Consider the following 14,938-nt stretch of genomic DNA (forward strand, 5'->3'; position numbering starts at 1 on the left):
AGCAAACATCTAGTGGGCATCTGCTCTGCACTAGGAACAGTGCCAGCTACTGAAATTAAAGATCTTAGACCTTCCATAACAGAGACAGACATGCTGCACCGCCCCACCAAATGCATTAAAATATTAGGTGCTAAAAACAGGACAGTAGTCTTTCTATAGCTCAGCATTGAGGGAGGTTAATTCAGTGGAAGAAAAATCTTCCCCAAAAGGTATAGCTCCCACCTTCCTGACTGGGTTTGTCCATGCCTCCCTCTAGCCTGATATGTAGCTTCTGCCTTTTTTCTTTGTTCTCCCATTACCCCTTCCCAACCCAGCAGATTCCATTTTGTCTGTCTTGGCACCCGTAAAGAAGCCAAAGAATCCAAGATTTGAGCCTAGCTTCTTTACGTGGCAGTGTGTGACCTCAGATAATTATTTAACCTCCCTGAGCCTGTTTTCCCATTTGTACAATGAAGGGATCGGATCACATCTAAGGCTTGTGATTTACTCCAGCCAAGGTGATATTCACACTCCTGCACACTGTGCTCTGCAAGGCCTTTCTTTGCACGACTGCACTCATCCCTCCACCCTCATCCCCGAGCCACCTGGCAAACATCAAGACTTAGCTCAGATATCTTCAGGCAAATCTTTCCTGCCTCTACACACACGCCACGCATTATTTTAGTCCATCTTTCCTTTATGCTAACATCACCTCGTGAGAAACCATAGAATGAAAAAGATAAGGGAGGCAGCCGGGGTTTGTGTCGTGCCGCTTACCTCTTAAGCCTGTTTCTGACTTGTAAATTGGGGAAAATATCTAAATTCGCATGTCTAACCAGCTTATGGGGATTAAAACAGTGTTTGGCACCTAACAAGCGCTCAACAGAGACTGTATCACACCTCTTAGGAGCCCTCAGCGTACTTCAGTATAGAGTTCTCGGTTAGCCTCCCGCCCTAGACTGCGCGCCACCTGAGGGCATCCCTTCAGTTTAGTAACGCAGGCGCAAACACTCTGGGCTGGCTGGTGCCGAAGGAGGGGGCCCAGGCCTGCCCGGCCCAGAGGGACGCGGCTCCTATTCCCGGGGGGAAGGCCAAGCCAGGCGGACTCCACCTCCGGGAAGTGACGCCACCGAGCAAGCAGCAGGCCTGAACGGGGCGCGCTCAGCATGGCGGAAGCGGAAGGGAGTTCGCCGCTCTTGTTGCCGCCACCGCCGCCACCCCCGCCCGGGATGGCGGAAGTGGAGGCGCCGACGGCGGCCGAGACGGACCAGAAGCATTTTAGCGGCGCAGGCGGCGGCGCCATGGACGTGGAGCGGAGCCGGTTCCCCTACTGCGTGGTGTGGACGCCCATCCCAGTGCTCACGTGAGTCTCCTCTGGCGTCCACTCGGGACCAGGAGAACCGGGCCCCGCGCGGCATCTTCGGGCGGCCCCGGGCCAGCATCCGGCCCCGACGCGCAGCAAACCCTTCTTGCGAGTCCGGGGTTCACCAGAACCCCGCCACCCGCGCGGTGCCAGTTCTGCTGACAGATGGGACAGGCTCCCCGCCCTCATTACACCTGGTCTAATCAGGGAAAAAGACTGTGAGAAAGGTTCAGTGGTTGGGAAGCTCAGGACCTGTGGCCGTACAGAATAGTGTTCCCTAACCGGGTCAGAGAGAGACGTCTTCATTCATTCACTGGTTTATTCATTCATTAAAGAAATGCTTGCTGATCACTTACACGCAAGACATCCGGCTGGGTCTGGAGGCAAGAATGGGAGTTTGGCTAGGACCTCACCGACTCCTGAGATGTCAGTGGAAGGACCCCCCAGAGGTTGGAAATCACTCACACACGTCTCATTTGCAAGCTGGCTTAGGCCTCAGGGTGGCTGCCTCCCAGACCAGGGTTCTTTCTATGGCATCAGCCTTTGTCAGAAGAGAACGCAGGTGCTCTGGTACTGCTGGCGCCTTTTTAGCAAGGAGCTCCTGGATGAGGGGAGCTGGTCTGCCCTCCTGCTTCAGCCTCGACAGCGGATAATAACCACTTCTCACAGTGCTAGACAGTTAGCCAAGGTCTTTCACACCCATTTTCTGAGTTTCACAGCCACTTTGTAAGTTAGGAATTCTGTTTTCAGGTGATGAAGCTATACCATTAAATGTCTTGATCAGGTTCACAGGACAATAAGCAAAGGCATTCCAAACTCAGTTTTCTGACTCTATTACTTGCTCTCTTTTAACTACCTCCTATCCCCTCTCACCTGATGGGATAGATTTGCTCCCTCTATCAAAAACCGCCAAGGGAGTGGAGAAGGGATGGTTTTGGGCCTTATATATTGCTGATCCTAAATTCTTGTGTTATGTTAAAATACTTGTTGTTTTGATTTCAATGCTTATGCATCTGTTTAAGAACATCCAAGTCTGAATCCTTTAAAAATAAAAGTTTTAAGATTAGTGTTTTCATTGATTCATTCAGTGTTCTTTTTAACACACCTGCTGACTGACTCCTATGTGCTTAGAGTAGTTCTAGGTGATAAGATTATACAGTAGTGAATAGAGCAGGTATGATCCTTGATCTCACAGAGTTTAAGTCATGGTGGAAGAAGATAGACAGTAACAAGTAAACTAATAAAAGAACTGATAGTAATTAGTACCATGAAGAAAATAAAATGTTAATGTGAAATTAACTAGGAGGGAATGTATTGGTTTTGCTAAAACTTGTCTTATTATCCAGAGATCTCTGGTTTTTCCCTGTTCTCAAAAACACATTTGTGGAGTCCTCTGCTCTTCAGAGAGCTGGTAGCCAAGTCCAGTGAAGACATTGTGATTCCCAGTCATCTGGGCCAGAAGCAGCTCATACCCCATTTCTATTCAGATCTATGTACAGGTGGGTTCATAAGATGAGTAAGCCCACAGTGTACCTGTCAAAGGACTTATGTTCCCATCAGGGGACTTGCCCTCCAGAAGGAGGGAGAAGGGACTGGTGAACTAACCATTGTAGTGCATTGTAATGATTTCTGACCTAAAGTTCAGAGCTGGCAATAGATGTGGCACAAGAAAGTGCCACCTGATTTCAGAGGGGGGATCAGAGAGGAGGCAACTGAATCCAGAGAGCTACCTATTTGTCCCCTCAGAGATGTTGATAATTCTGCAAGAAAAGTCATATAACATCTACTGCTACTAATACAAACAGAGCTAAGATTGGATACTTACTCTGTTCCAGGCTCTGTTCTAAACATTTTATATTATACACTCTCATTCAGTCCTTATATCAACCTTATATCTCATTCAGTCCTTATGGGGGTACTGTCATCCCCATTTTATAGATGAGGGAACAAAGGCTTAGAAACCAACATAGGGCTTTTTCCACTGGATAGTCTACCTTACCAGGTAGAGCTCCAGGGTCAGTAACTCATTCATTCAATAAATAGTTACTAAGGACCTATAACGTACTACGTCTGAGTAGATAGTATCCGCAAAGCAGCTTTGGAGCCTCCAGACTGACAGGTACTTGGAGTTTCTTCTCTGGGGCTTCCCCAGGCACAGGCTCTGCCGTTGTCTCCAGCCTTTATTCTCATTTCCAGTGCAGCTGTGGTTATGTGGAGTACCAGTCAAAGCCAGACCTTCTCCCCCACCAGATGAAAGGAACTAGGGGTAGGAGGAGGAGATGGGTCTTGAGATTAGGGTCTGAGAAGCCAGAGGAGCTACTTTCCCATTATTCTGAGTGTCTATCTTGTGGCTACAACGGGTCTTCAGCAACCTATTCTACACCCATCCAGCCAGTCAAATAGCACATATTTATTGAACACCTCCTGATAACACTGAGCAGCTACCAAGTGCAAGGCTGTGTGCTAAGCACTTTGCAAGCATATCCTATTCAGTCTTCACAATAGCCCCTCACAAGATCATTATCATTCCTGTTCACCTCTCACTGACATAGATGGGAAATGAGTGAGAACCTGCCCAAAATAAAGTCAAAACTCATCCCAGGTCTGACTTCAGAGCCTCACTCCACTTTTAGATGTAGGGCATTCATTCATTGTCCTCATTTAGTCAAGGAATACTCAGCTCCAGCTGTGTGCCAGGCACTGTCTTGGGGGCTACTCTAATTCATAAGTAAGGGAAAATCCCAGCTTCCTTGGAGCTTACATAGTAGTGGGGAAAGACAGTAATCATGTAAGTAAACAAGATCATTTCAGATAGTAGTAGATACTCTGAAGAAGTTAAAGCAGAGTAATGGGGCCGGGGTTTCCTGGGGTGTGTGGCCACTCTAGGAGGCATTGTCAAGGAAGAGCTCTGAAGTGGTTGAGCTGAGGCCTAAATGATAAGAAGCAGCCAGCTGTGCGAAGCTCGAGGAGAAGAGGGTCCTGGATGGAGACAAATGCCAAAAAAAGCATGAAGATGGGAGGATTTGGTGTGTTTGACAAACCAGAAGTAGGCAGTGTAGCTAGACAGAGTGAGGTGACTTCAAGGGGTGAGTAGGGCCAAGCTGTAGGGAGGAGTTTGAAGTGTATTTTGAGTGTAATACGAAGCCCTTAGTGAATGTTAAGCAGGGGAATGATGGAATCTGAATCATGTTCTTAAAAGAACACTCTGGCCTCACCACCCTTTCAGGTGCTCAGACCGCAGATGTGGAAGAGCTCTGTCTATCCTGACTGTCATAAAACTGCCCAGGCTTCTTTTTAAAGATCTTCCAAAGCCATCTGCTTCTCACCACCAACTGCCAGTGTTCCAGTCAGGGTCACCGTCGTCTCTTGCCAGTATTCCAGAATAGCCTCTGAACTGCCCACCCTCCTTCCCTCTGCTCCGGCCCCCCTCCCATTCTCCAGTCACATGCAGCACTTTGCTGCTTTGGAGTTTTGCCTTCTGCCTGTTGACAGCCTATTCTTTCACAGGTCAAGGTTAAAAGTCACCTCCTGTGTGAAGTCTTTGCTGACTCTTCCCTGGCCCCACATAGTCGTTTCCTTGGGCCGCATCTCTGTAGGTTTTGCCTTCCCCTCCCTAGCAGGTGCAGTCTTAAGGTCAGCACTTGGCTGTTGGCCCTCTGAATCTTTTTTTCTCCTTCCCCTGTGAGTCCTTCTTAAACTAGTTCAGTCTGTCCAGCACGTAGGCCCTGTAGAGCCATGGTTCTCAGACTGCAGACAGATCTGGAGTTCCTGTGTGTTTTGCACAGTGGGGTCCAACTGAGATTTGGGATTTTTTTTAAATGCCCGTAGCTTTTAAAAATGTGAACTTTCAGTTCCTGGAACACACCATGCTCTTGTCCTGATTTGTGCCTTTGCACATACCGTTTCTTCATCATTTCCTCAGAAAGGCCTTCTGAGCTCCCCCCTCCCCCAGTACACACACACACACATGCACACGCACGCACACACGCATACTGTTTTAAATCCATCCCCCACATTATTTTTAAATTTTTCTACTGAGGTATAAGATATACCATAAAGTGTACTAATCTAAGTATCCAGCTCCATGAATTTTTGCCTATATGTACACTCATGTCACTCAGGTCAAGAGGGAGAAGATTTCCAATATCCAGAGGGCTCCCTCGTGCCAGTCAGTTCTGCCACAGAAATAACCCCTCTTTTGCCCTCCAGCTCAATAGATGAGTGTTTAGCCTTTTCTTGAACTTCATATAAACAGAATTATATGCATGCACTCTTGTGTAAGGTTTCTTTTGTTCCGCCTTACATCTGTGAGAATCTATTGTGTGTTGCAGAAGTTTATGCTTTTTCATTGTTACCTACTATTTCATTGTATGACTGTACTGCAGTTTACTTACTCATTTCACTATTGTTGGGTATGTGGATTATTTCTAGTCACTTTTTTAATCAACTTTATTGAGCTATAATTTACACACAATAAAGTGCATACTTTTTAAGTGTGCAGTTCACCAAGTTTTGACAAATGATGTTTCCAGGTATTTTGAATAAAGGTACTGTGAATGTTCTTGTCCACGATTTTGGTGGATGCAGGCATTCGTTTCTGTTGGGTGTGTACTCTGAAGTGGAATTGCTGAGGAAGAGGGTATATTGCCAGTTTTCCAGAGTTGTGGGAAGAATGTTTGGTCCCAGCAGCAGTGAAGGAGAGCACCACTTCCTCTGCGGCATCACCACGCTTGGTGTTACTGTCCTTAGAGTTTAACCATTCCATGGGGTGCTCTGGTACCCCACTCTGCTGTTTGTTTGCCCTTGCCCCTCTGTCCTTCCCTGGCCCCTCCAGCCACCCTGATGGGCACTCCTCACACAGCATTTATTCATATGCTCTCACTCTGGATGGAGTGTCCCCTGCATCTGTCTGACCAGCTGAAAGACCCCCCACCCCGCCAGCTCTGACCCTTCCGTGTCTTTTTTTCTTTCAGGTGGTTTTTCCCCATCATCGGCCACATGGGCATCTGCACATCCACAGGAGTCATTCGGGACTTCGCTGGCCCCTACTTTGTGTCGGTGAGTCCCCATTCTGCACCCTTCTGGAGGGTTTCAAGTATTAATTGGAAGGCTGGCCTATCTTACCTGCAGGCAGCCTTCCTGTCTCCCCAATACCCAGAATAATGCAGATACCATGCAGTCCTGGCCCTGGCCCTCTGTTCCTCACCAGTTTTTGACCCATTTTCCCCTTTTCTTGCCTCCAGGACAGGCTGGGAGGGCAGTGTGGCCAGAAGGATTCTTAAGTAACTGACCCAGCCCTTTGCCCACCCCTGGGGTACCAAGACATGGGTAGGGGTTAGAGGCAAGAGTGGAGAGTCAGACCATCCAGGAACCAGAGCTCTGGACCTTCAGAAGGTGGGAGTCACAAGGTGGGGTCTTAGGGGAGGCAGCCATGGTTTCCTGGGTGTGGCCATGGAGAAGAGGGGGTGGGCCTCCTAGAATCAACCAGCTGTGTTCTCAGGTCTGTTCCCGGGGGATGTGCTCGAGAAAGGTCAGTGGACTTTCTCCAGATGAGCAGGCAGCATCCTGCCTATCTCGCAGCGGCAGCTTCATCTGCATCAGAGGCTGGGATGAATGGGGTGGCGGCACCAACCTGTTTATATTAATAGTTGTCATGATCATCCTAACACCGCAAAGGCATTTGACATCCATTATTGCACTGTCACATACTTTAATGATCACTCATCTTTGCCCAGCTCTGTCAGCAGATTCTGAGCTCAGAATCTGTCCCTGCATAACTCCTGTACCTCACATCTTATGTGGCAGGTCTGGGACTTAGCTAAAACACCTTCCTCATAGGAGTTCTCTCGAGGCCCAGCCACTGTGTCTCTCCCCTCATCCCTGCCGCCCTCCTCGATCCTGCCCTGACTGCTCTCAGAGTGCCAGATCCCATGTGGGCCACCACTGTGGGGGCGGGAGGTCAGAGGGTGTCCTCATTCACACCACGAAGGAGACTACCTCCCTGTGGGCAAAGATCAGAGGTTGTCCAGAGAACTTGGAGAAAATGAGGCCCAGAGAGGGTGAGAGAATTAGCTGGGAGCCACACAGAGGGCCGGTCGTTACTGCACCCAGAGTCTGGTCTCCAGGTGGATTGATCTGTGCGCTCCTGCCGCACTGCCTTCTTCACACAGAAAAGCTGCTGATGGCCCTTCAGATACTGTGCCGGCCCCTGCGCAGGGCCTGGCCTCACTTCTGCCCATTGCCCAACATACTTCCTTCTAAGTCACTACACTTCTACCATCAGCCCAGCACTGTATTTTGGGCTGGATGCAGGTTCCCCACTGACTTCTGCTCTTATCCCTCAACAGGAAGACAACATGGCCTTTGGGAAGCCTGCCAAGTAAGTGATGAACATCCATGTGACTGGCCCTAGAGCCAGGTTCCTCCTGCCTGGAGCAGCAGGCCAGGCCTTCTGGGACACAGCAGGAGCCAGCAGCCTGAGGATGGGGGGTGGGGAGGGACAGCCAGGGTCTGTCAGAGTGTCTGGCCTTGTACTGCACACCTCCTGCTCCATTCCCTGGCTGGGTCCTTTACCCACAGGCCATCTAGGCTTTGCCTCAGCTCTGCAAGGTCGTGTTTTCAGCTCCATTGGAAAGGTGAGGAAAAGGAAGGAACTTGGTCAGGATCACACAAGAAGTGGCAGAGCTGGGACTCACGTGCAGGTCTGTCTCACTCCAAAACCTTGACTTTTTCTCCTGCCTCTCAAGGAGCAAACACGCCTTTTCAGGTGTAATGGAGGCATTGTTTGGAACTCTGCTGGAAAGCTCTGGATGGAGAGAGTAAAAGCAGTTCAGACCCTCTGGGAGCTATTGCTGGTTTGCATGGGGTTTTTAGACTTCATTTTTTCTGTCTTGGGAGCCACCTCAGCCGTGGGCCTGGTGACAGTGCCTCAGTCATCAGTCTGCTCAGAATAGCATCAGGTGCTCTGTTGCCCAAGGCAGCACCCAGCAGGGTAGGGCCCAAGGAGACAGTGTCACACATAGCAGAGATAGCATGGAGCGGGAATCCCTGACCCCTGCTGACTTCCTCAGGCAGGTGGAATGTGAGCCAAGGGCCTCTGGGCTGAGCGTCTGTTGCCAGACTGCTCTTTAGCGAGAGTTAAAAGGGCACCGCTTTCCAGGCAGGAACCCCTGAGCAGCCCAAGCCTCAGCCACAGTGGTTTCTCACTGGTCTAGTCTGTAGACTTCTCCACCAAGCCATTCATTCCCCACATAGCAGCCAGAGGGCGCTCTGACATCCCCACTCCCTGACCCAAGGCCCTTTGGGGTGTCACCCTGCTTGAGGTTCATGAGCTTTAGCTCCACTGGCTGTTGTCTCACTCACCCTAGTCTCCCGTGTGGGGAGAAGGGGAGAATGCTTTCTGACAGATACATTCCTCAGGATGACACTCAAGTCTTCCATGACATGGCCCCACCTGCATCCCCCTTTTCCTCCCTCTGAATCCTCCAGCAGGGCCCAGTCACTTAACTTCTGATACACACTGCACAGTTTTGTGCCTCTCCTTCTGTTCAAACTCTTCCTTTGCCTAGAATATTTACTCCCCATTCTGTGCCTGGCTAATTAATCCTTCTTCCTTCAGACTGGACTCAGGTGTCACCCCAGGAAGCCGCTGAGTGGGTTCATATCCTTCCAGGATCCACGTGGCAGTGGGCATTTCACACTGTTACAGTCGTCTTCTGCGTGGCTCTTCCCCTGGACCTGGCTCACCCCTGTAGCCTCAGCACCCAGCTCAGAGCCCTGCACAGAGCAGGCATCAGGGAACATTCGTGGAGCTGAGCCAGTGCCCAGAACCCCCCTCTCCCCTCAGGTACTGGAAGCTGGACCCAGCTCAGGTGTACGCCAGTGGGCCCAATGCATGGGACACAGCTGTGCATGACGCCTCCGAGGAATACAAGCACCGCATGGTAAGCGGGCTGCTCCCGAGGGCGGGAGCCAGGGTGGGAGGCTCCCCACAGCCTGGCCTGACCCAGCCCTTCCTGCATCCCCAGCACAGTCTCTGCTGTGACAACTGCCACTCACATGTGGCCTTGGCCCTGAACCTGATGCGCTACAACAACAGCACCAACTGGAACATGGTGACGCTCTGCTTCTTCTGCCTGCTCTATGGGAAGTACGTCAGGTGAGCGGCCCGTCACCTGCCTCCGCCACCCTCCCCTGGGCTGCCTACCCCAGGATCCCAACAGGGCCATCTCTGGAGTCCTTCAGCCAGCAGGGACAAAGCAGGTGCTGGCTGGAGCCACAAAGGATCTCAAACAACTAACTGAGTTCCTTGTGGGGAAGGAGGTAGCTGTGCAGAAGTCCAGCTCCACCTGAGTCCCAGACCCAGCTCTGTCCCTTGCTCACTGAGATCTTGGGTAGCTGCCTTGGCCTCTCTAAGCTGCAGCTGCCCATGGTAAAATGGGGATAATGATTCCCATTATCCGGGAGGCTGAACGTACAGAGCCCCACACTCAGGTCAAGTGAACGGGTAGACCCACAAAAGAGGGTGGGTGACCACCCCACAAGGTCCCTGCCCAGCATCTCTTGTCAGAGGCAGGCTTCTGGGCAGGTGGGCCCCAGTGATGGCATGGGAGGACATTTGAAGCCACAGCCTCACGACCTGTGAGGTCAAAGTTCTTAGTTCCAGCCCACAGGTAAAGGGAGCTCAGAGAGGATGAGTGACCCGTCCACTTGGGAGCCAGCACACACCTGGGCTAACCTGGCTGCCTCTCCAGGCTTTCCTTTAGCTGCAGTCATTATTAAGAGCTTCTGAAAAGGAGAGTCCCGGGGTCTTTTTTGGCCCAAAGGCTTTTTTAGAGGTCCCCTGAGAAGACCTTAACTGTGGTCCCACAGAGACTGAGGCAGAGCTCGGGTGAACCCAGGGCCCTGACTCCCACGCCTTGGCTCCAGCCACAATGCTGTGCTGACTCTCGCTGACCCCTCCCATCCCAGTGGGCTGTGGGCAGAGGGCACTCCTGGCTTCTCCACCCAGACTGAAGAGTTCCTGGTCCTCTCACTGGAGACCTCTCCCCAGACACAGGGGTGATGTGGATGGAGTCAGGAAGGCCCAGAAGGTGGGCATGTCTCCTGTACCCACCCAGACAGGTGTCACATCTCCCCCAGGGACCTGCAGCAGCCCCTGCCCAGGGCCATAGGTGGTGGTCCTCCATAATGGGCTTCAGGTCTGGCCCAGTCCCACAGTTGGCCAAGTTTGGGGGTGAGGGAGTGGTTCCAGGAGCTTCCTTAGTGGATTTGGGGGTGGACAGTGTCCTGGGCCCTTCCCTCCCATACTCCCCTCTCTCTCCATCAGCGTCGGCGCCTTTGTGAAGACTTGGCTACCCTTCGTCCTCCTCCTGGGCATCATCCTAACTGTCAGCCTGGTCTTTAACCTCCGGTGATGGCTGCCCGTGGCCCTGGGCCCACCAGACTTCTGAGGAGGCAGCTGCCATCCCTTTTGGTTCCAGATTCTTTCTCCTTGCCCCAAAAGGCAGGGATGGGCCTGCTGGTTTGACCCAGGGGTCTGGGTGGCGGGACGGACTAAGGCAGAGGATAAGCATGGGGTGAGGGCGTTTACATGTTGTGTCTCACTGGTTGCTCGGAAGCTCCCTATCCCTGTCTCCCCGGGCTCGTGACCCCCACCCTTGAGGCAGCCTTTGTTCATCCGTTGGAAAAGCCTTAGCTCCCCTCTGTAGAGCTGTGTCTGCCACTGCCTGCTGGGCTCGCTCTGCCTCAGCCCCGTGCCTGGTTGGGGAGGGAAGGATGTTTGGACCCACCGGACAAGGCAGCACAGGGGCCAGAGCTGGATTTGAAGCCCCTCCTCCTGCCAGGGCTCTGGTCCCACAGTGGGGGAGGGTACACCAAGAAGTCTCCAGGAGCTCAGCTGCCCTGGGGCCTTCATCACTGGCCTCTAGAATGGTCCAGTAGCACTGATGGGCCCCCTTCAGATGTTTGCCAGAAGTTGCACTAGGGGTAGTTTGTGCCCCACTCCTGGAGTCCTCCTGCCCATGCTGCCCCCTCTTCCTACTCTCCCAGGGCCTCCAAGCACTTGGGCCCATCTCCCCTTGCAGTTCAGGGCCTGGGCTCCCCAACCAGGCTGGAGAGATGAGTGACAGTGATGTATCCAGAGTGACCCCCAGGTCAGAGTGATGTAAACGAAACTTGGCCCTGGCCCCAGGTATAGGCCTCGCACTGGTGATGGCACCCCTTGGGTCTGAGACATCAGGAGGCCATCAGAGAGCCATCGGGGAGCTGAAGTGAAGCCGTTTCCTCCCACCTACCATGGCTCCCCCTTCTCTTCCAGTTGTGGAAAGGGCCTGTGCTGCCCCCCTCACCCCCACTCCAAGGATTCCTTTGTGCGGGGCTCCCTGGGCAGGACAATAAAGAGTTTTAACTCCAGACCGTGCCTTGTCCTTGTTTCTCCCTTCGGTGGTCCCTGCTTCCACTGAAGACATGCGCTCCCTTCGGCCAGCTCCTATCTTCTTGGCGAACTTGGTTCCTCTGCCCCTGGCAAGGGGCCTGCTTACCAGGGACATGGTTGAGTCCTCAGCCAGTGCCTGGAGCTTACAGGAAGTCAGCATCCCTTTGGGATATCCTACTCTGAGCCTGACCTCTGGGAGTGCCTCCCCACGCCTCCTCCACCATACCAGAGTTTTCTCCTCGAGGCAGGTGAGTACTAAAACCCCTCCCATATTCCCTGTTGGGAGGAAATTGGCAGTAGGATTGGGAGTTTAGGGCTGGACAGACCAGAGCCGTGGACCTGGCCCCTCAACCAGGGCTACACAGTTCAGCATAAGCCATGGGAGTTGCTCCAGCCCCGGCCCCCACCACATCCATTGATCATGTAGCCAAGTTCCTCGTGTGACCCCTGGTGATCAGGTCACTGACATCCTCTGTGGTGCCTCTGCTTCTCCATGGCCTTCTGGACCTGCAGTCTCTCACTCTCAGTGCATCCCACTCTCCAGCCAGCCAGAGCAGCACCTGCTCTCCACCTGTTGAAATCAAAATCATGCCCTTCCTTCTCCAGGCCAACTTAAAAGCCACTTCCTTGCTGAAGTCTTTACTAAACTTGCCAGGTTATGCCAGGTATCACTTTAGTTAAACTAGCAAAGGATTTGGTCTCTGGGTCCTGAGAGCCCTGTGTTCACCCTGAGGATGGCCTGAGGACAGTTCTAGCTGCAGCCCTCACGGCCCTGATCAGGTGTCTGTCAGCTCATCGCAGACCCTGCAGTGCTGTGGTTTCCACGCTGGGGTTTCTGCAGGGCAAGGCAGAGGTGCCCCCTCCCCTCTTCTGAACAATTCCATTTTCAAAAATCTGATTTGCGTATTGGAGTCTACCTGGGAGTTGGTAGGGGTGGGTGAGTTCCAGTGAGGAAGACAAACATCAGAATGGATAGAAAAGTTTTAAGGCCTGCCTGCTTCCCCTCAGCAGACTTTTAAGTCAGCCTTGGGGAAACGGGACACAAACAGGTACCGTACAAATCACCAGCTGTTACTGAGCGCTTACTGTGTGCTGATCAAGTGTCTCATTTATCCTCACCACAGCGCATGAGCCAGGTGCTCTCATCCCCACTTTAAGATGAGAAAAAGAGCACAGAGAAGTGATGTGATCTGCTCAAGATCACAGAGGTAGGAAGAGCGGAACCAGGATCAAACCCAGCAGCTGGGCTCCAGAGCCCCCACTGGAAACTACCGTGTGAGATGGCCCCACTGGAGCACACAGGGCTGTGACCGACAGAAAGGGAGAACTGATGCTGGAGGCAAGAAAAAGGAAACTCTCCTTATGACAGTCCTATGAGATGGCTGCCACTGTCCCTGTTTTACAAAGGGACAGAGTGAGTGAGGCTTACAGAGATTGTCATTGACCCAAGGCCACAGGGGACTGTGTGACAGAACCAGAATTTTAACCCAGATCTGGGGCCTCAACCATGGGGGCTTAACCTGGAGACTGGCCAGTGCAGAGGCATTGAACCCCTGGCGGGGTGGCAGCAGGTGGGGAAGGCATTCTGCAGCCAGAAGCAGGGAGCACAGATGGACTAGGGTGTTGAAGGGACAGGAAGCAGAGCCTGTAGGCAGAGCTGTAAGGATGGAGGAGACAAGGACCAGTCCAAGCCATATAGGGGTTCTGTGGGTTAGGCAGCCCAAAGGAGGGTGGACTGTCTTGGGAGGTGAGGAGACACCTGTCAGTGAGTGTCTAAGCTGGGCTGGTTTGGAACAGATTCGTTAAAGGCTCAGAGGGTTCCCCCTGGCACCTTCCAAAGCTGAGGAATGACAGCTAAAAGTAGGGTGTTGAAAGGGCTCTCTGACAGCTGTGCAGTAAAGGGCTAGGTAGGGGGGTTGCTGAGTGTGGAGAGCAGGAGACAGGGAAGAGGAGGCTTGCAGAAGATCCTGGGCAGGGACTGAAACCCGGGCAGTGGGAGGGCAGTAGAGATGGGGGACAGATGGGGAAGCTCTCAGAGGGAAGAGGGGGCAGTCCGGTGATTGGCAGTAAACATCAGGAGCGTGGTGCCAGGACATGGGGGCTGTTCACAGAAGTGGAAACTTGAAAATAGGAGAAAGTTTCAGTTGGGGAGGATTAATTGGAGTTCCAGTACAGAAGACAGCAGGAGAGGGTGGAAACATCGGATTCCAGAAGAGTCGCAGATAAAAGGATAGGCGATGAGAAAAAGGATGGGAATTTAGAAGCCAGAAGAATAAACAGCGAAGTTTGATGCCTTCCAGGGGTGCTAGCCGAGAGGTGGGGGCGGGTGGTGGAGGATGGTTAGAGAAGCATCCTTGGGAGGAGCCAGGAAAGAATGATGGGGAGGGGTGAGGATGCTGTTGGCCACTCTCCTCCCATTCTGGGAGACCTGCTGGAGGAAGTGGGCATCACAATAACCACTCCCATGTTCCCCCGGTGGACACTTAATGAATATTATATATACAAATGCATATATGTATTTATTAAGGACAGGCAAGGATCTCATTGAACTTCAGGGAAGGATCTGAGGAGGGATTATTATCCCCATCTAATAAATGAGGAAAAAGGCTCAGAAAATAAGACTGACTTGCAAAAAATAAGTGGGGAAGCCTGGACCTTGGGCTAGGGGTGGAGGAGGGACCCTCAGGTGCTCAGAGTGTTGGTAGCATTCAGGACCCGGTTCCAATGAGGGGGAGGAGGAGTGGGTTTCATTCAGAGTCCACACCTTGCCCACCTTCTCTCTTGCAGGTCTGTGAGATGCCCTCTGACCTTCAAGCCATGGCAGCAGGTTGGACAGGAGAGGCAGGATGGAATGAAGCTGACTTAAGGGGTTTCAAGCTTGGGGAAGCTTTCATGGGGCCTCAGGCTCATGGTCCTGAAGCAAATGTAATCTGGGCCCAACCTTCTCAGGATGGGGCAGAATCTGGGAGCAGAACCCTGTCTGTCAGAGGAGATTGTAAGAGCCTCACTTTGGCCCTGGAAGAGTCCAGGCCTCCTCAAACAGATGGGGCCCAGAGTGGCAGAGGGGACAGAGCAGCTCTGCTGTGGCCAGCACCTCCTGGGAGGTATAGGTGGATATGGAGGGGCAGTGGTGGTCAAAATGGACTCTGTTGGCAAGGGGA

General features: G+C 52.3%; 1 protein-coding gene across 1 annotated transcript; it reads left to right on the forward strand.

The window, feature by feature from the left end:
* The first annotated feature begins 1,114 nt into the window (after nt 1-1,114).
* Nucleotides 1,115-11,755, forward strand: TMEM222 (transmembrane protein 222). Its single transcript, XM_006173718.3, has 6 exons — nt 1,115-1,342; nt 6,316-6,400; nt 7,690-7,721; nt 9,189-9,285; nt 9,370-9,500; nt 10,671-11,755. The coding sequence occupies exons 1-6, from the start codon at nt 1,146-1,148 to the stop codon at nt 10,756-10,758; spliced, it is 630 nt and encodes a 209-aa protein (XP_006173780.2). The 5' UTR covers nt 1,115-1,145; the 3' UTR covers nt 10,759-11,755.
* Nucleotides 11,756-14,938: the final 3,183 nt, after the last annotated feature.

This window comes from Camelus ferus, chromosome 13 (genome assembly GCF_009834535.1).
Source record: "Camelus ferus isolate YT-003-E chromosome 13, BCGSAC_Cfer_1.0, whole genome shotgun sequence".
NCBI lineage: Eukaryota > Metazoa > Chordata > Mammalia > Artiodactyla > Camelidae > Camelus > Camelus ferus.